General features: G+C 40.5%; 1 protein-coding gene across 1 annotated transcript in view; it reads right to left on the reverse strand.

The window, feature by feature from the left end:
- Window positions 1–10,450: 10,450 nt before the first annotated feature.
- Window positions 10,451–25,158, reverse strand: part of pop1 (POP1 homolog, ribonuclease P/MRP subunit) — a 29,093-nt gene continuing 14,385 nt past the window's right edge. Inside the window, exons 12-16 of the mRNA XM_053611633.1 lie at window positions 21,798–21,919; window positions 21,065–21,253; window positions 16,605–16,759; window positions 16,123–16,326; window positions 10,451–12,544 (exon numbers count right to left, since the gene is read on the reverse strand). Of these exons, the coding sequence (XP_053467608.1) occupies window positions 11,740–12,544; window positions 16,123–16,326; window positions 16,605–16,759; window positions 21,065–21,253; window positions 21,798–21,919 (1,475 nt within the window). The 3' untranslated portion in view covers window positions 10,451–11,739. The remainder of the gene's footprint in view (window positions 12,545–16,122; window positions 16,327–16,604; window positions 16,760–21,064; window positions 21,254–21,797; window positions 21,920–25,158) is intronic.

Consider the following 25,158-nt stretch of genomic DNA (forward strand, 5'->3'; position numbering starts at 1 on the left):
CAGGCCGCTCTCTATCGTCCCTCTGTGGAAAGAGGTGAGGACAGGAGGGGGAAGTTTGGCTCTCTTCAGCCTCCACAGGAAGTGAAGATACTGCTGGGCCTTCTTGACTAGGCAGGCAGTGTTCAGAGTCCAGGAGAGGTTCTCAGTCATGTGCACACAAAGAAACTTGGAGCTTTTGACTCTCTTCACAGTTGCTCCGTTGATGTACAGTGGTTAGTGGTCCACTTGGGTTATTCTGAAGTCAACAATCATCTCTTTAGTCTTATCAACATTAAGAGATAGATTGTTGCCTCTACACCATTCTGCGAGCTGGTTCACCTCCTCCCTGTGTGCTGAGTTATCATTGTTTCTGATGAGGCCCATCAGCAAACTTGATATCATTAGAACTGAACTTTGCAGCACAGTCATGAGTCAGCAGGATAAACAGCAGTGGACTGAGCACACAGCCCTGGGGGCACCGGTGTTCAGTGTGGTGGTGCTAGAGGTGGAGTTGCCAATCCTGATGGACTGGGTTCTGGGTTCTGGGTTGCCAATCCTGAAGGTCCAGGATCATGTTGCAGAGGGAAGTGTTTAAACCCAGCAGGCTCAGCTTTATTGTCAGTTGTTGTGGGATGATTGTGTTGAATGCTGAACTGAAGTCTATGAACAGCATCCTTACGTAATTGTCCATTTTGTCTAGATGGGTCAGAGACAGAAGGATGGTAGCAGATATGGTGTCTTCTTGAGTGGTTGGGATGGTATGCATACTAAAATGGGTCCAGTGTGGTGGGAAGACTGCTCTTTATGTTTCATGACTAGCTGCTCAAAGCACTTCATGATGATATGTGTGAGTGCAACATGCCGGTAATCATTCAGGCAGGACACAGATGATTTCTTCGGCAAAGGGATGATGGTGGTCGTCTTGAAACACACGGGGACAACTGCTTGGCTCAGGGAAATGTTGAAGATGTCTGTGAGGACATCTGCAAGCTCATCTGCACATTCCCTGAGCAACTGACCAGGTATGTTGTCAGGATCTGCAACTTTCCATGGGTTAACTCTGGACAGAGTTTTCCCAACATCTACCGCAGACAGACTAAGCAACTTGGTCAGTGGGAGTTGGGGTGGTCTTCCTTGCTGGCATGTTGTTCTGTACTTCAAACCGTGCATAGAAATTGATCAGTGTATCTGGGAGTGAGGCATCATCAACACAGACAGGTGGTGTAGCTTTGTGGTCTGTGATGGCCTGAATGCATTGCCACATACGCTTTGTGTCCTTGGTGTTTATGACGTGACTGGATTCTTTCTGTGTAGTTGTGCTTTGCCTCTCTGAAAGCCTGGGTAAAGTTTTGGCCCTTGCTGTGCAGTCTCCCGCCTTGTCATCCACGGTTTCTGGTTTGCACATGTGGTGAAGGTCTTGATGGAAGTTACATCATCTATGCACTTGCTGATGTAGCCAGTCAGGGATGCTGTGTATTCTTCTGTTTGTGTTCTTGTGGTATGTAGCAGCCTCCCTGAACGTATTCCAGTCTGTGTGCCTGTCAAAACAGTCCTGAAGTGCTGATATGGCTCCCTCAGGCCAGGTTCTCACCTGTTTCAGAACTGGTTTGGCACATTTAAGAAGTGGTCTGTATACTGGAATTAGCATAACAGAGATGTGGTCTGAACCGCCGAGGTGGGGGTAGGGGGCAGTCTTGTAAGCACCGTGAATGTTGGTGTTAACAAGGTCTAAAGTGTTTGTACCACAGGTTGCAAAATCAACATACAGGTGGAATTTGGCAGCAGTGATTTCAGATTCACGTGGTTAAAATCTCCGTCAACAATGAAAAATCCATCGAAGTGCTCTGTCTGTAGTTTACTGATAGCCCTGTCAAATTCACTTAGTGCTTCCCTTGCATTAGCACTGTGTGGAATGTACACCAAAATAATGAGCATGGTGGTAAACTCTCTGGGCAGGTAATATGGTCAGCATATCACAGTCATAAACTCCACCAGCAACGAACAGTAGCTTGAAAGCACAACGGCAATCCTGCACCATTCGTTGTTTATGTAAACACACAGACCACTGCCATGAGTTTTACCGGACAGTGCTGCTTTCCTGTCAGTGCAATGTGCAGTTAGCCTGGCTAGCTGAAAGGCTGTGTCTGGAATGCTGTCATTAAGCCATGTTTCCATAAAAATGAAAACACAGCAGTCCCTGATTTCATGCTGGGTAGTTAGCTGTAGACTGAATAAGTCCAGTTTATTGTCAAGAAAGAAACATTTGATAAGAGCCCAAAGTCATGTAGCTCATCTTTTAGTCCATTGTTTATTCCTCCTGAGCGTTGTGCTTCAATGTTCAGCAGAAATTGTCGATGATAGCACTGATGTCTTCCAAAGTACATCTGTTTAAAATGTCCCCCAATTGGTGTAAGCTACACCTAACATGCACCATATTAGTGGACCCGAAGTGGCTGCTGTGTTCTACCGCACCGCCATCTTGGACCATGTATCCATCCTCAACACACTCTCAAGTTCTGCCTATTACAAAATAACAATAATGGATAGGAGTCTATCACCAACCTGCAGGACAGGTTACTTGTAGTTCTGAATATTCTCACAAGCTGTGAATAATCTCACAAGATGTTTCCATATAGAGTCATGTGAAAAAATAAGCACACCCCATGGAAAGTGTTTTTTTGTTTGTTTGTTTTTTGTTTTTACATATTTGGACAAGCAAACATTTGATCATCTTTCAAACAGTGCCTATTAATAAAGTTGATATGCTTGAATAAAACCACAAGTTAGCTTTTAATCACTTATTCAACAGAAATATCAATAGATGTGATATTCCTTTGTGGAAAAAGTAAGTACACCCTCAGAAGCTAGTATTGCCCCCTTTAGCAGAAATAACTTCTTGTACGCATTTTGCATAATTGTTCACCAGGCTTGGGGGAATTTTTGACCACCCTTCCATGCAATATTCTTTCAGTTGCAAGATATTTGAGGGTTTTCTTAAATGTACTGCCCGTTTGAAATCCCCAACAACATTTCAATGGGATTCAAATCCAGGCTTTAACTAGGCCATTCCATAACCCTCTATTTCTTCTTTTTGAGCCAATCCTTGGTGGATTTGCTACTGTGCTTAGGATCATTATCCTGTTGAAAGGTCCACTTTCATTTCATCTTCAACTTTCGGACAGATGGCCTCATATTATCTTCAAGCACTCTTTGATATAATGCCGAATTCATAGTTGAATCAATAAATGCAATTTGTCCAGTTTCTGAGGCAGTGAAGCAACCTCAAACGATAATATTTCCACCGACGTGCTTCTCCTGAAAAGCTGTCTTTGGTCTGTGCCAAACATGCCCACTGTTACTGTGGCCAAACAACTCTTGGATTTGTCTCTCCAGAGCACATTATTCCAAAAGGCCTGGTCTTTGCCTATATACTCATTGGCAATTGGAAAACTGTAGTCTTGCAAAGTCTTTTTCCTGGTCAAATTTGTGCAATCTCTTTCTGATTGTAGAAGCATGCACTTTGACACCAACAATTGCAAGACTTACTAGCAGATCCTGTGATGAACTTTTGGCGTTCTTGGAGACTTCATTTGCATCAGACTTTCTGCTCTTGGGCTGAATTTGCTGGGATGGCCAGTCCTGTACAAGTTGGCAGTCATTTGGAATCTGCGCCATTTGTAGATTATTTTCCATACAGTGGAATGATGTATTTCAAATAATTTGTAGATCTTTTTAAACCCCTTGCCACACTCACAGACATCCACAACCTTTGTTTGAAGGCCTTATAGAACTCTTTAGCTCTTGTCATTATGACACCACACACCTCAGCAGCAAAGGGAACACCAGACACTAGATATGAGAGGGGCTTAAATAAGATAGGTTCCTCCTGCATCCCCTAAGCAGGTTCTAATCACTGGCACCCAATCTTGAACACCTGATTCTAATTTTATGCATTTGAAGGTGTGATAAATGTAAGGGTGTACTTTTTCCATGTGACTGACCTGTTTTTTGTCCATTTAAAATGTGAAAATTACTACAAAATGTCAATTTTATGTGTCATTTGATAGAGTGTATCATCTTTATTAATAGCCAGTTTCAAAGAGGATCAAATGTTTTCTTGTCCAAATATGTCAAAAAAGCCAACAATTTGCATGCAGTGTATTTATTTTTTCATACACTGTAGTGTACTTGTGACAAGTGTACAAGGAGAGAAGAAGAAAGGGAAAAATATAGGCATAACAGAGGTATTATTGTTAAATAGATAGTAGAGAACTCCAGTCCAGATCCATTTCATCTACCACATGTACTGTAGTAATTTGACAGGAGATGTGATACATTTAATTATTTATTTAGTAACCCACAGCAGCTAGTTTACACTTGGACCTGCTCTCATCCTCTGTTGGGTACCAGCAATGAGAGTCCACTGACTCCTGCAACCCTGCAGTGGCTGGGGTTGGTTCGCTGACTGGGAATTGAACCTGGGCTGCAACAGTGAGTGCACCACATGGTAGCCCCTGCTCCACCAGGGAACCTAACTAGGAACACTATTATCACAGAAAATTAAGAGCAACTGAGAGAAAGTGGACAAAATCACAACTTGATACTGATCTTCTCTCATATTGCGCTCCACTGTAAAAAATTTCTCAGCTGCTAAGACATTTTTCTACAAGGAAAACCTGGAGGTGGGTTGCAAAATTTGCATACAATCCACACAAGCTCCACACCAGTTTTTCCTCACTTCTCAACTCTCCATCTCCTCTTTAACCCTCCTCCCTGAGTCCTAATGCCTTTGCCGTTCTTCTTTGATCATAGGTCATGTTAGGTCATATCATCACATGAGTTTTCTTACCACTGTTATGGTGATGACCCTCAACTCATCCTCTCCTTTTTTTTTTTTCCCTCTCAGACACTCAGACTGCCAGGTAACTATTATGCAAGGCAGCTCATCAGCTGAAACTAAATCCTAGAAAGACTGAGCTGCTGTATATCCCTGGAGATACAGTGCATCCGGAAAGTATTCACAGTGCTTCACTTTTTCCACATTTTGTTATGTTACAGGCTTTTTCCAAAATGGATTAAATTCATTATTTACAGGCTTATTCCAAAATGGATTAAATTCATTATTTTCCTCAAAATTCTATAAACAATACCCTATAATGACAACGTGAAAGAAGTTTGTTTGAAATCTTTGCAAATTTATTAAAAATAAATAAATAAATAAATAAACCACATGTACATAAGTATTCCCAGCCTTTGCCCTGACACTCAAAATTGAGCTCAGGTGCATCCTGTTTCCACTGATCATCCTTGCCATGTTTCTACAACTTGATTGGAGTCCACCTGTGGTAAATTCAGTTGATTGGACATGATTTGGAAAGGCACACACCTGTCTATACAGTTAACAATACATGTCAGAGCACAAACCAAGCCATGAAGTCCATGGAAGTGTCTGTAGACCTCCGAGACAGGATTTTATCGAGGCACAGATCTGGGGAAAGGTACAGAAAAATTTCTGCAACATTGAGGGTCCCAATGAGCACAGTGGCTTCCATCATCCGTAAATGGAAGAAGTTTGGAACCAGCAGGACTCTTCCTAGAGCTAACCACCCTGCCAAACTGAGTGATCGGGGAGAAGGGCCTTAGTCAAGGAGGTGACCAAAAATCCAATGGTCACTGTGACAGAGCTCCAGCGTGTCTCTGTGGAGAGAGGAGAACAACCATCTCTCCAGCACTCCACCAATCAGGCCTGTGTGGTAGAGTGGCCAGACGGAAGCCACTCCTCAGTAAAAGGCACATGACAGCCCGCCTGGAGTTTGCCAAAAGGCACCTGAAGGACTCTCAGACCATGAGAAACAAAATTCTCTGGTCTGATGGCCTGAATGGCAAGCATCATGTCTGGAGGAAACCAGGCACCACTCATCACCTGGCCAATACCATCCCTACAGTGAAGCATGGTGGTGGCAGCATCATGCTGTGGGGATGTTTTCAGTGGCAGGAACTGGGAGACTAGTCAGGATCGAGGGAAAAATGAATGCAGCAATGTACAGAGACATCCTTGATGAAAACCTGCTCCAGAGCGCTCTGGACGTCAGACTGGGGCAAAGGTTCATCTTCCAACAGGACAACGACCCTAAGCACACAGCCAAGATAATAAAAGGAGTGGCTACAGGACAACTCTGTGAATGTCCTTGAGTGGCCCAGCCAGAGCCCAGACCTGAACCCGATTGAACATCTCTGGAGAGATGTTCAACTGCCCAAGAGAATCTGCCCAAAAATAGGTGTGCCAAGCTTGTAGCATCATACTCAAAAAGACTTGAGGCTGTAATTGGTGCCAAAAGTGCTTCAAACTATTGAGCAAAGGCTGTGAATACTTATGTACATGTGCTTTTTTTTTTTTGGTTTTTATTTTTAATAAATTTGCAAAGATTTCAAACAATCTTCTTTCACATTGTCATTATGGGTACTGTTTGTAGAATTTCGAGGAAAATAATTAATTTAATCCATTTTGGAATAAGGCTGTAACATAACAAAATGTGGAAAAAGCGAAGCACTGTGAATACTTTCCGGATGCACTGTACCTGTTGTTCTTTACATAGCTAGTACCCTATATTGTGATATGTAGTCTGATTTATAGCACTAGTAATCCGTATTTGATCATCTTGAAAGGTTTGTATCTGGATCAAGGTGATCCAATCCAATGTTGCTTTGAAAAACTGACACAAAAGTACAAAGGATCCTGGATAGCAAAACATGGGATTTTCCAATCCGGATCATTCTGATCCAGATGAAACTTTTTGAACAGCTGGGCCCTGGGCTTAACCTAACACATCAGCGCAAAACAAGTTACTCTACAGCAGCGTTTCCCGACCTTTTTCCAGTCACGGCCCCCTTTGAAAATGTTAAAAAATTGTGGCACCCTACACAAACACTAATGCTAAACAGCATTAGCTACATGAGGATGAAGTTGATGGTCCAGAAGAATCTGGAGCTTTTCTTTTAAGAAGTCTGTCCATATTAGTCATACGCTAATTATTAGGATAAAACGCATGCATACTGATGTTGAAGTGCTGCTGACAGATCGTCATGGGGGAGGGAATAATTTTTATATATATATATAATTTATTATTATTATTATTATTATTATTATTATTTCTGTCTGTGTCATTTCAGACATCAGATATTTATCATATATATAAAATGTTTTATGCACATTTTAGCATTTCAGAAACGTTTGAAGGATTTTTACCCTGCTTTCATCAGAGGCACCCTGGTTGGGAAACACTGCTCTACAACACTCGCTTCACTATGCATTGTTTTGATACACCCACCAGGTGGTGATGGCACTGTAGTGCTTGGGCCCTTCATCTCTGCTTGCAGCTATAATTTTTTTACTGTTATTATTATTTTTATTATTATTATTGGAGAAGCCACTCAAGCCCTCTAGCACCACCAATAGGGCAAAGTTGGATATACATTTACAACAGTAACTCTGCAATGGAATGTCATAAAAATGTTTAACCAAGACACCATGATGTTCAGCCATATTGCATTTTCCACAATTTTGATATATATTCAAAAAGACCTCACCCTAAGGGTTTCAAGAAGGTTTGTCTAAATTCACTTTTACATGGTGTTACAATTCCCAAGTTTTTTAACTTGCTAGTAACTTCCGAACCACTCAACATTCTGTCAAGATTCTTAGTCCTCTAAAGGTGCTGATATTGTGGATGTAACAAATTATTGATTTTTCAAACAAAAAGTCAGCCAGTTTGAATTATATCAAAAAGTATTCCCCCCCCCAATAACATGAAATCAAGATTCTTGTTTCTATTGATTCCCCTGAAGTATTGGTGATCGTTAGAATTTTAACCAAAAATACTTCATTTGTAATACCACAAATTTTGTTGAATAACCGTGAAATATGGAAGAGAGGATTGAGAGACCAACCCAAACAAAAGTTCTAACATTTTTATATGATGGGACAGTTTGTCCATAAAGCTCAAATGAATTTGACAGTGAAGTCGCAAAACAGGATGTGAGGGTATATCTCAGCAACGATGTGACGGATTTTGACCAACCTTTGTAGATAAGTAAATGATGAGTAAAGTTCCCTCTGAAAGTATTGGAAAAGCAAGACCACTTGTTTAGTTTTTGCTACACACTGAAGACATTTGGGTTTGAGATCTTAAGATGAATATGAGACAATAGATCAGAATTTCAGTTTTCATTTCCTGGTTTTTACATATAGATGTGTTAAGCAAATTAAAACATGGCATACATGTTTTAACCCACCCATTTTTTTAAGTGATCAACAATATTGGAACCTGGGAGAAGATGACCTTGGGAGCAGAAAGGTAGAGGCCACACCACAAAGATTATTTAAATATATAACTTACGTCAAGTCTTCTGTCTGTACTTATACTTTTGCTCACCTCACAATTAGGTAGTCTGATACAAAATATTCTATGTTTTATGTTCTTTAACACATCTAGATGTGTTAAAAACCGGCAAATAAACACTGAAATCTTAAACTCTCGTCTCATATCAATCTTTTGATCTCAAACCCAAATGTCTTTGGTGCATAGCACAAACAAATGAATTTGTCACAAGAGAAGCAAACTGAGAGAAGCAAAGAAAAGGAGCGACGAACTCAGCCGAGCAGGAAGGCCGAGCGACGACCTCGGCCGAGCGACGTCCTCGGCCGAGCAGGGAGGCCGAGCGACGTCCTCGGCGGGGCATGAAAGCGGAGCGACGTCCTCGGCGGGGCATGAAAGCGGAGCGACGTCCTCGGCGGGGCATGAAAGCGGAGCGACGTCCTCGGCGGGGCATGATGGCTGAGCGAGATCCATAATAGGGGAGGGAGGGTGGGAGATGGTACTAGCCCCGACCACAGACTCCCCCTTGTACCTGGACTCCTCCTCCTGTTGGCGTGACATGGCGTAGTCCTCCGTGAACAGGTAAGTTGAAGCTCAGATAATTCCTGGCGACCTGCTGCTTTCGTAGCGCAGCTTGGTAATCCTCCGCCTGTTGGCGTAACGTAGCAAAATACTCCACGAACATCGGTGGCATCCTGACGCCCCAGTTATCCATCCTGGCGATCTGCTGCTTCTGATTGTGGGTCTTTCGTTCTGTCACAAGTCGTGGTTGAGCCAGAAGCAGGTGCAGATAATGACTTTTATTGAAGCAACGTACTAAGAAACAAAGACACTAAGACAACTTGACAGAACACTGTGGCATGAAACAAAACACTGAGACATAAACAACATGAGTCTAAGACAACTTGGCATAATACTGTGGCAAAACTAAACATAAACTAACAAGATCAAGAAACATGGAACACAGCGGTCTAGGACAACGAAAGACAAACACATAGTGCAGACCAGGACTATATACACGAGTGCTCATTAACCAAAACGTGAATCAGGTGTAAGTGGTCATGTGACAACTAGAGCAGTGCAGTGGCTGATGGGAAGTGGAGTCCAGAGTTTCTTGATACATGACAGAATTGGCCTTGCCATTCCAATATTTTTGGAGGGGACCGTATCTGAATTTATCTTAACACTTTAATTAGTGATTACTATGAATTTAATTTTCAGTGCAAACTTTTTGTTCTTTACCCAATTTAGTTTCACCTTTTCACTGCATATTCTGCAAAACTACTTTTAATCTTTAACCTGTTGTGCATTTTTAATCTTCAGTTTCACTCAACAATTGAAAAACTAATATTAGATTTCATAATCAATGCTATATTAAGTAATAAATCATTCATTCACCTGTCATGCCAGTGTAACATTAATGTGTGCATAAGTCTCCCAGCAGTGTGCATTATAAAATTACATTTAACAAGTCAAACTTAAGGCCAACCGCATCAAGGGGAATGCCGCCACCACCAATACTAGTTCATCTTGTTACTAATTTGTATGCCATAAAAAAATAATAATAAAAAAAATACAATAGAATCAAACATTACACTATAGATGAACTATTTCAGACATTTGTCCTACCAGTGACCTTGACCCTATTTGGATCCATTTCAAAATGTCATCAGTTCATCTGCTGGATACAACCATAGTTCCATATAAATCTTAAACATTCAACCACTCATTCTTGAGGTATCACGCTAGCGCGAATCTTGCCTGGGTGCATGGATGGATGTACAACCTAAAAACATCATTCTCAGTGGCAGAAGCATAACAAATGACTGTTTGAAATGTTTTATGAATAAGACCCCAAACCTTCCAAAAGTACAGAACTCTGCTCATAGCCTACAAAACTTTTAATGTGTAGTGTGTGAAGCCCAGTCTAGACTATAAACTTCAGCATCATAAAGTAAACTCTAAATCTAAATTAAAGCTGCAAGCAGCGATGAACGGTCCCTTGCACCCGGGTGCAGGTTGGGGCTGCTCTGCCAGGGGAACGCCATTCCATTTTTTTTTTAGCACTTATATGTTGTTAGGAGTGTATCCCGATGTAAATATATCAGCATGTATATGTCTTCAGGATAGGATTCATATAAAACATGTGAAGTTTGGTGCAGATTGGGCATTGTATGTATAACAATTTCCACACCCATGCTGTGTAGCAAAAACACAAAAGTTTAGCAATTTAGTATCGTCAAGACCTTTTGATGAGACTGAACGAATATGATATGATGTCAACCCAATTAAATCTCTAGGAGGGGTTTGTTAAAGTACGATGCCTGGAGATGGCAAAATCTGAGCAAAAATTTAAGAGAAAAATCAAAATGGCTGACTTCCTGTTCACTTTAGGGCATCAGTTCAAACTTTTTTTTGTAAGTATTGGCATGTAACACGTGTACCGAATTTCGTGCATGTAGGTCAAACGTAGAGCGAGGCGCACATCATTGAAATATTATAGGTGGCGCTATCGAGCCATTTTGCCACACTCAATTCTAAAACCTGCATCAGATGTAAATTTTCACCACTTTTGAGGCGTGTGCAAAGTCTCATGAGTTTTCGAGCATGTTTAGGCCTCAAAAATGTGATTCGTTTCATATCGAATATTGTCAGGTCATCACGAACACGCCCTTCAACGAAACTCAAAAGCTTTGCAATCCAACATCGCCAAGGTGTTTACATTAGACTGACCAAATATGATGTTGATAGTATGAAATCTCTAGGATGAGTTCGTTATAGATAAATAGACCCTACTACAATTTATTTTTTATGGTTTTGGCAGAAATGTTATTGACATTACCAGTACTAAACTTTAACTCATGAACCAGAAACTAACAGCCTTTTTATGAAAACAATTTGAACAAATCAGCTGTTTCAATACATTGTTACTTAAGTCCTACTTTAATAAGTGTTTATAAAGAGGATCTCTCTCTCTCTCTACTAAGAGCCCCCTCAATTGCAATGCTCCAGATTAGTGAAAATCCATAACTTCATTGAGAAAATCCACATCTCAATTGATACTTTATTTAGTATTGCATGATATAAGCTACAGCACGTCTGATTATAGCATCGGGATTTGCCAACTACTGTGATAACTTAAGTCAGACGATTTAAATGTCTGTGGGAACATGTGCTGTCTGGAGTTTTAAGATTGACAAAAATAAATTTCTTTTCATCTATTTTTTCTACTTTATCCAAGCAGAATTTCCAACGGCTTTAATGCAGATCTGTATAAAACAGAAATATGATCTTAGATGTACAACTGTGTTGGAACAGTAAACTGAACTTCAGGTACTGATGCGGATCCATTTGTGCAGTAGTGGCGCAGTGATTACGCAGTGCTTCAGGCTTCTATATGGAGTCTTGCGAAGCGGTACTGGAGGGAGGTGGGATTGCGCAGAAGCACAATGCCTCGCTGATCAGGTGATTGCCCAAGAAGTGTTTGCAGGAGGCCCACCAAACTTACAAATCCTAAAGCCTCCCCCGTTCCTGTTGCCAGGGAGAAATCGCCCTGCACCACCCATCCTAGGGTCATACGGGAACAGTGAGATGACATATTGGGCAGTAGCTTAGTCCACAATCCTTGCACTAAAGGTGAGTTACTGCAGCCAGTAAAGGTAAGAGATTCAACAGAGGAGTGGCTAGGATCTGCAGTTACTGATGCACTGGGCTTGGGGAGAGGATCTCTGAGCACAACAGAAGGGCCAGAGTGTTGATTAATATGGAAAAGAGCACGTTTTTTTCCCATCTTGGAAGCAGAACTAGCGTCATCCGTTTCAGGAATGTTGCAGTCTTCCTCTTCCTTAAGAGCAGAACAGCATAGTGCCGCTTCGCCTCTCTTGCCCCTCCTCTTCAGCTGGTGCTTTAGGTGGTCTGTGTGTTGCGGTTCGTTGGGGCCACACCACTGGGGGTCTTCACGCAAGCGTAGCAGGTCTTCAGTGGTGGGCACACAAAGCATGGCATGAAGTGCAGGCTGCCCCTTACCCAGAGCACTCAAACGTACCCACAACACACAGCGCTTCCACTCTGCCTGCAGAGATATGATAACGTCAGGGCACAACGGCAGCGCACAGGAACCACCCAGTGCTTTCCGAGTGTATGAAGATGGCCGACACCAGACTGACAGTTGCCTCAGCACCTTTCGGCTCCTACACAGAAAATCCATAACTTCATTGAGAAAATCCACATCTTAATTGATACTTTATTTAGTATTGCATGATATGAGCTACAGCATGACTGATAGTATTGGAATTCGCCAACTACTGTGATGACTAATTCAGACGATTTAAATGTCTGTGGGAAAATGTGCAGTCTGCAGTTTTAAGCTCAACAAAAATAACCAGTGTTGTATTTCATAATGTGTTTACTTTTCATCTATTCTTTAGTGCTATATGAACCTATATGCACCAATAAGCTATGACATTAAAATCACTGACAGGTGAAGTGATTCCTTGGACCAATTTTGGTAGGTACTAGGGATGCACCGATACCACTTTTTTTCAGACCAATTACAAGTACTTACATTTGGGTACTTGCCGATACCAAGTGCCGATATGAGTACTTCACACTTTTCGGAATGCCCCATATCTGAAGCATGTCATCAAATGCACCTGCTATGGCTTGGCCAGTGTGCGAACCCCTAAACTGCGTTGCTTGTAAAACGACTCTCTGGGGAGTAAAATCCTCATTAATCCACTGTGCTGTTAAACTTAAGAGACATTGGGCTGACTCTGCTAGTCCAAATATCAGTGGTGAAGCTGAAGGCCAAAATGTCCTGTAACAGGTTCCTGATGTGCTTTTTCACCAAGTCATGCAGCTTTGGTAATGCGGTATCTGTAATGTGGTGACGGCTGGGAATCTCATACTTCGGCTCATGTACACCAAGAAGACGACGAAATCCTGTATTATCTACAACTGACAACGGTTGGTCATCAAGAGCAATCAACTGGGTAAGAGCTTCTGTTAGTTTTACTGCCCGTGGGTTGTCTCTGGACATTTTCTCTCGCTTCTCCAAGTTGGTTGCTGCTAAGTTGGTTGTTGCTGTTTCCCGCTGCTAGTGTGAGATTTATTGCTCTGTTTTATATTTTGTATAAGAGTTTTAAATGCTTTATTTTATTTTCAATGTTTATGTGCGATTAGGCAAATTTATATTATGAGTCATTTATATTTCAGTATAATTGTGTTCAGTATGAGAAGTAGTGCTGTTGCGCTTGTGCGAGTGACGTACTGAGTTCATGTTGGGGTAGGGGGACATGCGCAAGGGGAGAGCATGAAAAAGTTCATGTCAGTGATCCATGAGGAAATGTAGCTCTGACAAAGTTAGTAAAAGCTTTATTTCTACGTGTGTATGCCTGCATTATTCGAACCTGGTTAGAGATTGGACTGTCACAAGTTCTCCTTAACCCCTCTTACACTAGCATTAGCAAACTCTTGGCACTCGGTGTTATGTTTGTTCTTTAGATGTCTAATCAAATTGCTTCTGTTAAATGAGCTATTTTTTTACCCCTACTCTTAACAGTTTAGCAGAGCATAGTTTGCAGTCTGCTCTACTTTTATCATCACTTATCTTAAAATATCTCCAAATTGCTGACATTGCTCCTCTTCCGATTACCTGCTCAACTGACGAGAGGTTAGGCTATGTCATGTTGACATAAAGTGGTATCGGTGCGGTTGTATCGGGGTAGTTTTACAAGTACGAGTACGAGTACAGGAGCAAAGTATCGGGCCGACACCCGAGTACTGGTATCGGTATATCCCTAGTAGGTACTAACCACTACATACCGGGAACACCCCACAAGACCAGCTGTTTTGGAGATAATTTGACAGTTTTCCAGCTATCACGATGTGTCCCTTGTCAATCACTCGGATCCTTACGCTTGCCCATCTTTCTGACTTCCAACACATCAACTTCAAGAACTGACTGTTCACTCACTGCTTAATAAATCCCACCCCATGACAGGTGACATTGTAATAAGATTTTTTTTTTCTTTTTTTTTTTAAAAAAAAAAATGTTATTCACTTCACCGGCCAGTGGTTTTTAAGTTATGGCTGTATATACAAGCATGAACACATACAGAGTCCTGTGAAAAAGTAAGTACACCCCAGGAAATTGTTGGCCTTTTTTATTTTTTTTTACACCACATATTTGGACAAGCAAACATTTGATCATCTTTGAAACAGTACCTATTAATGAAATTGATATACATGAACAAGACCACAAGGAAAATTAGCTTTTTAAATTATTTACTCAAGAAAAGTGATATTCTTCTGTAGGAAAAAGTAAGTACACCCTTGGCTTCAGAAGCTATTATTGCCCCCTTTAGCAGAAATAACTTCTTGTAAGCATTTTGCATAATTGTCCACCAGTCTCTGACATCAACTTGCTGGAATTTTTGACCACTTTTCCATGCAATATTCTTTCAGTTGCAAGATGTTTGAGGGTTTTCTTGCATGTACTACCTGTTTCAAAACCCACCACAAAATTTGAATGCGATTCAAATCCGGGCTTTGACTAGGACATTCCATAACCCTCAATTTCTTCTTTTTCTCAGTTGAATCAGTGAATGCAAGCTATCCATTCCCAGAGGCACCGAAATAACACCAAACCATAACATTTCAACCATCATGCTTCACAGTTGGTATGAGGTGCTTCTCCTGAAAAGCAAGCCGTCTTTGGTCAGGCCAAACAACTCTATCTTTGATTAATCTGTCCAGAGCAAATTATTCCAAAAGGCCTGGTCTTTGCCTATGTGCTCATTGGCAAACTGTAATCTTGCTTTAATATTCTATTTAGAACGAAGCCTTTTTCCTGGCACGCCACCCATGCAGGTCAAATTTGAGCAATCTCTGATTGGAGATGCATGCACTTTGACACCAACAGACTTGCTAGCAGATCCTGTGATGAAATTTTGGGATTCTTTGCGATGTTTTGGATCAGAGTGTCTGCTCTTGGGCTGAATTTGCTAGAATGGCCAGTCCTGGACAAATTGGCAGTCATTTGAAATCTGCGCCACTTGTAGATTATTTTCCTTACAGTGGAATGATGCATTTCAAATAATTTAGAGATCATTTTAAATCCCTTGCCAGACTCAGAGGCATCCACAACCCTTTTTTCTGAAGGCCTTACAGAAGTCTTTAGATCTTAGCATGAGGACACCATACTCCTAAATAGCAAAGGGAACACCAGACACTAAATGCAAGAGGTTTAAATAACACCTACACTCCCTAAGCAGTTCTAATCACTGGCACCTAGTCTTTAACACACAATTCTAACTTTATAGATTTGAAGGTGTGATAAACGTAGGGTGCACTTACTTTTGTCCATGCGACTGATCTGGTTTTTGTTAACTTCAAAATTGTATGTATTATTTGATAGTGTGTGTGAACTGTGAATGTGTTACAATGGTCCAATCAAAGCCCAGACCTCAGTCCAATTGAGAATCTGTGGCAAGATTTAAATTGTTTTTCACCAGCTCCAATCTCCATCCAATTCGACAGACCAAATTTGCCAAGAATAATAGGCATAAATAATTTTAAAAAAAAATAAAATAAAATTTTTTTTAAAAAACAGGACCCAGATGTGCAAAGTTGTTAGAAACAAATTCCAGAATGTATGTTAATTAGTTGACTAGTTGATTTCTCTCCACCTTATTTATTAACACATTAAATTTTTTTAACAAGATTTAAGACCTGAAAGAATTACTATGAAATGTGACAACTACTGTACCTCAGAACAGTAAAGGCAGGTGCTGGGTTCGGGCCAGCTCCAGAGAGCGATGTCATGTCTTTTATTTTAATTGTCTTGGTGTCTTGGTTGTCTTCATGCTGTTTCACTCCCTTCTCCCATTCCTCTACCAGTTGTTGCCAGGGGCACCGGAAAGGAGTCGCGCAGCCATATTTGATGTAGTTTGTGCGTTTGGAAGGTGGGCGTCTGCGGGTAATCACAAGGTAATGCTAAATGTATCAATCATCACAGGCTAAATTGAACTATTATATCAAGAACAACATTGACAAGCCAAAATTCTAGTTTTCTGCTAAAACCTGTCAAGTCAAGAATCCCAAAAAGTATTATGTCCTCCTCTTTAGGAAGCTACAAGAAAAGGAATCCTAAGACTTGAGACTCCAGAAGAGATGCACTACACAAGGTTATAACAACAATTCAACAGTAGACAGTGTCAGAAATGACATACTTTAATAAAGTTTTTGCACCTCTTAAACTTTTCCAGCAGTTCGATCTCCTGCTGCTCCTGGAAGCGGACACCTGCAGGGCAGTCTGGGTAATCATGAGGAAAATGGGGCACGCTTTTATACTGGGAGTGTTTTAAACTCATCTGGAGACCCCCAACACGTACACCACAGTACACCTGACACACAGGATTACATAAGTCAAGGGCATGACAGTACATACACTATATGGATACCTGAAAGATCCCATTTAATGGCATTTTCCTTATTACCAGAGTTGGGTATAACACATTACAAAGTAATGCATTACTGTATTCTAATTACTTTTTCTGACAGCACAGTAATGTAATGCATTACGTTTTAAAATTATTAAATTTGATTACATTTACTGAGGTCAATAAAATTACTTTACTTGCATTACAAAATTTTGTTTTCTTAACAATAAATAAGTAAAATTATTTTTTATAATGAATCACGTTTTGCACGGCTGCCAGGGGCGTAACCTGGCTTGGGCATGCTGGGCTGTAGCCCTGAAGATATTTTCTTTAGCCCCGAATAATTTTCCACTTAGGAGTGGTTTGTCACTACGTAATAGAATGTGAGTAAAATTAGACGGCAGTGTTGTAATTTTATATCTTCAGTGAACAGAGGCGAGACCACTCAGACAGGATTTACAGGAAAATACGTGGAAACACTCGAGTCTTATTGGGCGACAGCTCTCAATTCTTCCAAACACTAACTCACACTGTCAATGTGAGGAAAAATGGATATATATGCAAATTTTTTATTTTACCAGTAAAGGGGTTGAAACTGAGACAGTAACTAGGACTGTGACTGTTACCATGACCTCGCCACCGCGGTGATGGAGTGCCACCTGTGGTGGTGTCAAATCACACGTCACGTTAATGTTTCTGCTTGAGTGAGCACTATAACAAGTACAAAGTACAATGTTTTGTATACAATAATAAAACAACAACAGTTGCTATATTAATTTGTATTGACAGCCTACCATATGGGGGGAGATTTTATATTAATACACAAATTATGTAATCATAACCAAACCTTATATGGTGTCTGTTAGTTTGGAGCGTGTTCGTTTGAGCTCGGCAAAACCCAGTCAGGCGGTTTCTGCAATTTTACTTTGGGTTCTGCCGCCACGATGGATCTTGTTGGGAAACCAAATGTTACATTGGCGATCTGAGAACATTTTGGATTCGTGCCTAACAAACAAGCTGAACCAATCAATTTGGACGAAGTCATATGTTGGTTAAACGGGCAAACACAGCCTACAAATCTCAGGATCCATCTCCAGGCATGACTCTCAGCCGTGTTTCTTAATTTTATTTAATATTTAACTTTTTAACATATTTAGGTTACCGTCCTACTGGTATTTCTTTCAAAGTTTCATAGGCTTATGGTATACTACACTTGTAAAAGAAATAAAGTATTTGTCAGTGAAATGTGCGTGTTTCACTTCTCTCCTCTGCACCTCAACCACAATAACGTATCCCACAGGCTGTTTCTCAAAGCCTCATTTGATTTTTTATTTATATTTATATATATATATATATATATATATATATATATATATATATATATATATATATATATATATATATATATATACACACACACAGTATCTCACAAAAGTGAGTATACCCCTCACATTTTTGTAAATATTTGAGTATATCTTTTCATGTGACAACACTGAAGAAATTACACTTTGCTACAATGTAGTGAATGTACAGCTTTTGTAACAGTGTAAATTTGCTGTCCCCTCAAAATAACAACACACAGCCATTAATGTCTAAACCACTGGCAACAAAAGTGAGTACACCCCTAAGTGAAAATGTCCAAATTGGGCCCAATTAGCCATTTTCCCTCCCCGGTGTCATATGACTTGTTAGTGTTACAAGGTCTCAGGTGTAAATGGGGAGCAGGTGTGTTAAATATGGTGTCATCGCTCACACACTCCCTCATACTGGTCACTGGAAGTTCAACATGGCACCTCATGGCAAAGAACTCTCGGAGGATCTGAAAAAATAATTGTTGCTCTACATAAAGATGGCCTAGGCTATAAGAAGATTGCCAAGACCCTGACACTAAGCTGCAGCATGGTACCAAGACCATACAGCGGTTTAACAGGACAGGTTCCACTCAGAACAAGCCTCGCCATGGTCAACCAAAGAAGTTGAGTGCACTTGCTCAGCATCATATCCAGAGGTTGTGTTTGGGAAATAGACGTATGAGTGCTGCCAGCATTGCTGCAGAGGCTGAAGGGGTGGGGGGTCAGTCTGTCAGTGCTCAGACCATACACCGCACACTGCATCAAATTGGTCTGCATGGCTGTCGTCCCAGAAGGAAGCCTCTTCTAAAGATGATGCACAAGAAAGCCGCAAACAGTTTGCTGAAGACAAGCAGATTAAGGACATGGATTACTGGAACCATGTCCTGTAGTCTGATGAGACCAAGATAAACTTATTTGGTTCAGATGGTGTCAAGCGTGTGTGATGGCAACCAGGTGAGGAGTACAAAGACAAGTGTGTCTTGCCTACAGTCAAGCACGGTGGTGGGAGTGTCATGGTCTGGGGCTGCATGAGTGCTGCCGGCACTGGGGAGCTACAGTTTATTGAGGGAACCATGAATGCCAACATGTACTGTGACATACTGAAGCAGAGCATGATCCCAGCATGTATTCCAGCATGATAACGACCCCAAAACACACCTCCAAGACGACCACTGCCTTGCTAAAAAAGCTGAGGGTGTAGGTGATGGACTGGCCAAGCATGTTTCCAGACCTAAACTCTATTGAGCATCTGTGGGGCATTCTCAAACAGAAGGTGGAGGAGCACAAGGTCTATAACATCCACCAGCTCCGTGATGTCATCATGGAGGAGTGGAAGAGGACTCCAGTGGCAACCTGCAAAGCTCTGGTGAACTCCATGCCCATGAGGGTTAAGGCAGTGCGGGAAAATAATGGTGGCCACACAAAATATTTACACTTTGGGCCCAATTTGGACATTTTCACTTAGGGGTGTACTCGCTTTTGTTGCCAGAGGTTTAGACATTAATGGCTGTGTGTTGAGTTATTTTGAGGGGACAGCAAATTTACACTGTTACACAAGCTGTACACTCATTACTTTACATTGTAGCAAAGTGTCATTTCTTCAGTGTTGTCACATGAAAAGATATAATCAAATATTTACAAAAATGTGAGGGGTGTACTCACTTTTGTGAGATACTGTGTGTGTGTGTATGTGTGTATATATATATATATATATATATATATATATATATATATATATATATATATATATATATATATATATTTTTTTTTTACATACATACATACATACACACACACATACATACATTTTATATATATATTATTATTATTATTATTATTATTATTATTATTATTATATTATATATAGTGATATAAATTTCACACCCAATCTCTAACCCCTGCTCCTCCCCACCACCGCTCTCCACAAGGATTAGGTCATTAACCTGGCGGTGGTTAAAAAAAAAAATTAATAAAATATAAACACTGCCACCGTCACAGCCCTAACAGTGACATCCTCTCATGCTGAGCAGGAAAACAAGATATGTAAATGAGTTCCAGTTTACATGAACATCATATGAGCAGAGCATAAAGAAAGATAATGTACTTTGCATGGCAAAGCAGCTAAACCCATAGCTTAGTTGTGCCTCCCCTTGGCTAGTGACACCAAACAAACAAAAAGAGTTTAATATTTTAATCGGTCTGGTAGTCCTACAAACAGTGACAACACCCGAGGCAAGTTTTAGGACAAATCCAACTTTTTCTGATCGTGTCATACATTGACAACCAAGTTACCTCAGTGTACATAAAATAAAACTTTGACTACTAGCTGAGCTGGGAAAAAAATGCATGGAGAAGAATCTGGGCCCAGCCCTGGATGATTACAGTCCAACTAACGCCCCTGGCGGCTGCTTCAGTTAATAAGCAATGAGAATACGCTTTAATGAGTCACCGGAACACGTGCGCTAAAATTACTGAAAGAACTATTCACTTTGTAGTGCATTTTTGTAGTTTGGTAGGTTTTGAAAGTAACTTGAAAGTAATTAGTAATCTGATTAATGATTACTGCATAAAAAAAGTAATGTAATCAAATTGCAATTTTAAAGTAATCTGTAATGGATTACCTTTTTTGAGTAACTTACCCAACATTGCCTATTACTGAAAAGATTCATCAGAGCTCAAACCACATAACTTCATACCCAGACCTCCTAACAAGTCTGGTACCTGAATGGTTGACATACTGGCATTTAAAAACAATTAGGGGCTGGTAATTAGCAGTCGAGTAGATTAACTGTGTGGGATAATATCAGCTAACCTGCAGTTTATTTAAATTTTTACAGGTCTTTGATCACAAACTAAACGTTTCCAGGTTGCCAGGTACTTCTAAAGCTTTGTAGGATAAAAAGAAGCTTGTCTTTACCAAAGGTACCCAAAATGCCATGCCCCAACCCTTGGGCAGGAGCAAGTCCCAACCGGATCCCCATCCAAGCCGCTCCTCTCCCAGCTGTTTCCCTGCCTGGTTAACCAGCAGAATTGGCACTCGGCTCTGTGCAGGGGTCAGCAACCTGGACCCTGGAACTAACAACTCCCTCTTCATCCTGTTCAGATCCTGACGCATGCACACACTTTTAGTTCACTCTGAGCACGAGGTTAACAAAGGTAAGCCCTAGTAAACTACAGGCACAACAGAACACCATTTGATATCCAGACACAGAATACATGCATTCAATTTTATTTTCACTGTGATTAATGTACTGGTGCCATTACAGGCCAACTAATTCACTGTTCCACACTCAGTAGCTCATCTTTCGTGTAATCAATCTATAGTACACACACTAACATAAAATAAGCCATATGTCGGAGTTGTTTTTTTTACGTTATGTGTAATAGGAAACTTACTGGGACTGTCAAACATTTTGTTAATAGCAACCTCTACAGAACTGAGACTATGTACAATAGGACACAGGTACTCAGCCAAGGTGAATTGAATTGGATATGAAATAGTAACCGTAACATGGCAATGCACACTGTGTGAAGTAAGCATTTTTTTTATGAAACCATGCAGTGCCTTTATGTGTATACGTGCGTGTGTGTTTGGTTGGTTTTAAGAGGGGGATTAAGAGAGTGGAATTGTGCATCTGTGTGTGGGGTACCTGTTCTGAAATCTTGTTGTTTGTAACATTCTCTCGGACAGATTTCTCCCATAGGGCACTTTGAGCACAGACAGAAGAGACTCCTCTCAGTGCCAAATTTCTTCTTTGTTCCTCATCAACACCTACCACACAAAACCACATCCACACACACAAAAACCAGCCAGCATTGATAAGAAATCTCCATCATGTTTCACATTTCAAAACAAAAACAGGGTTGTGGCAATGACCAGGAATGGCTGATATTTTGGATTGGTGTGCACTGCTCATTAACGAGTATCTGTATTTGTATCTGTACAGGGCTGTGAAAAACTATTTGCTCCACCCTGATTTCTCCTATTTTTGTGTATCTCTCATACTAAATTGTTTCAGAAATTAAAACAAAATCTAAGATAAAACAAAGGCAACCTGAGTAAACAAAATAAAATTTTTAAATGATAATGTTAATTATTGAAGCAAAAAAAGTTATCCAATACCAGCTGGGCCTGTGTGAAAATCTATTTGCCCCCATAGTTACTAATTCCCCAAAAACATCAGTATGGGAAGTGTTATAAAGCTATTTCAAAGGCTCTGGGACTCCAAAGGACCACAGTGAGAGCCTTTATCTCCAAATGGAAAAACTCGGCACAGTAGTGAACCTTCCCAGAAGTAGCCAACCTTCCAAAAGTCCTCCAAGAACACAGCAATTACTCATCCAGCAAGTCAGAAAGTGCCAAGGACAACATCAAAGGAAGTACAGGCCTCTCTTGCATTAATAAAGGTCACTGTTCATGACTTCACTATCAGAAAGACACTGGGCAAAAATTGCATCCATGGAAGTGTGGCGAGGCAAAAACCACTGCTAACCCAGATGAACATTATTATATATGCAGTGTTATTACATAATTATCCTCTGCTTATCCATCTACCCATCCATCTATCTGTCTAATGTATCTATCTATCTATCCCAAGCATTTATAAGCAAATGATTATTTCATTAAAACAAATTAACCAAGGCATAATAACAGTCCAAATGAATGCATACTGTAACTGATTAAAACTTACAGATCATTTAATGTGAACAACCTTGTTGTTGATAATGGGAACTATTAAAATAAAATTTAACTAACATAAAACAAGGCTGTTTTTCGCCAACTTGTATTTTGATAGTTATGACTAAATTGCAATGCATTAGCTAGCTAACTACAATATTTGTGGAGTGTTGTTAGCTAGATTACATCATATTACCCTACTGCAGGTTAAAATTGCATTTCCTTCCGGAGGTAGAGGACGAACTGATATCACCGCCTGGGGCTTCAGTTAACATTACTTTGTCAACAGTCAACTGTTTCAGTCGAAACTTCCGTTTCTGTCACACAGTCTTTTGAAATAATAATTAATAGGCTTCATACTTTCCGTATGTTATTAGCCAACTTTAGCCATCTATCTAGCTCACTGTGCATTTACGCTAGAGCACCCTGAAGAGTGGATCACCTATCACATGATCTATTTATTTTTCCCAACAGACAGCATTGGTTCAGTGCAGTGACCACATTGTTGTTATATCAACTTTTTTTGTTGGAAGAAAAAAAAAAATTTGAGGTGGCTTGGGCTGAATTTTGTAATACTTAATATTATTCACACACATGCTCCTAAATACATTTTACAGTTCACACAGATCTATTTTTAGTCACAAATGCTAGTGAAACGCTCGCATTGTCGGGCCCTGCCAGGTATGCACTGTTAGATTGATTTGTTTAAACAATAGCTCTGAATGTCTATTCTTGGTTTGAGCCCTGGATTTCTCCTGTGAAGACTGCATTTGTTGTTACAAAGCATAAAACAACATGAAAACCAGAGAGTTGTCTATAGAAGAAAAGCAAACCATTTAACAAGTTAAGAAAAGAGGGAAACTTGATCAGAACCATTGCCAAGTATTGGGCATAGCCAGTACAACAATTTGGAATGTCCTGAAAAAGAAACCACTGGTATACTAACAACCAGAGATCAAACAGGTCAGCCAAGGAAAAATAGCAGTTGATGACAGGAAAATTGTGAGTTGGGGGGGGCGGGAAGGTAGGTAGGTAGGTAGATAGATGGATGGATAGATAAAAGTCAGTGACCTTAACAACCTCCACAGGGCAGGGGTGAAGGTACCACAATCCACCGTTTTAAGAAGAGCAGAAATATAGAGCCTATACCACTAGATGCAAACCACTCAGCAGTAAGAATCGGAAGTTCGCAAAGAAATAGTGAGAAGTTCTGAAACCGGGTACACGGTTTCTTAGTGGTTAGCAGCTCCAGGGTCCAGGGTTCGAGTCCCGCCAGGGCCATGTGTGTGCAGAGCTTGCATGTTCTCCCCCTGCTGCGGGGGTTTCCTCTGGGTACTCCGGTTTCCTCCCCCAGTCCAAAGACATGCATGGTAGGCTGATTGGCGTGTCTAAAGTGTACATAGTGTATGAATGGGTGTGTGTATGTGATTGTGCCAAGATTAACCTTTACCAAAGTGATGGAAAGGCAAAAGTGTGGAGAAAGAAAGAACAAAACATACAAGCTAATCAGTCAAGTACGGTGGAGGTAGTGTTACGGCTTGGGGTTGCATACCTTCCTCTGGAACAGGCTCACTATTCTTTACTGATGATGTAACTCATGGAGGTAGCAGCAGAATGAATTCAAAAGTCTACAGAAACATTCTGTCTGCCAATTTACATCCAATCTATTTAGGACAAACTTCATAATCCAGCAAGACAATGACCCAAAACACACTGCCAACACAACAGGACTTCATCAGGAGAAAACAGTGGAAGGTTTTAGACTGGCCAAGCCAATCACCAGAGCTTAATCCAAATATGCATGCTTCTCATCTCCTGAGAAACCCCCCAAAACAAACAACTGAAAGAAACTGTGGTACAAGACAGGAATAGAACAATGCAATAGTTGATCAGTGGGTCGCTGACTTGATGCAGTTATGGTAAGAAAGGAATATGTACCCAAATATTAAGTGTTACTTTAAGACAATCTGTTCCAATACTTTTGCTCACCTACTACCTGTGTGGTCTGCCACCAAAGATGCCATGTTCCAAGTTGTTTAACACATCTAGATGTAAATATCAGGAAATGAAAGCTGAAATTCTGATCCATCACGTCATCTTTCGATCTCAAACCCAAATATCTTCAGCGTATAGCAAATACAAAAGAATTGACCTTGCCATTCCAATCCTTTTGAAGGGAACTGCATTTCTGCTGGGCTCTCCACAAAAATAATTTTTAATTAACTATAAATATTGTAAAAGTGGTACATACAATGCGTGTTTTCTGTCATTTTTACATGATTGCTCTCGATCGTTATTCATATGGTCATTATAATGAAATGGCACTTCTAGGA

Source organism: Ictalurus furcatus, chromosome 23, assembly GCF_023375685.1.
Source record: "Ictalurus furcatus strain D&B chromosome 23, Billie_1.0, whole genome shotgun sequence".
Taxonomy (NCBI): domain Eukaryota; kingdom Metazoa; phylum Chordata; class Actinopteri; order Siluriformes; family Ictaluridae; genus Ictalurus; species Ictalurus furcatus.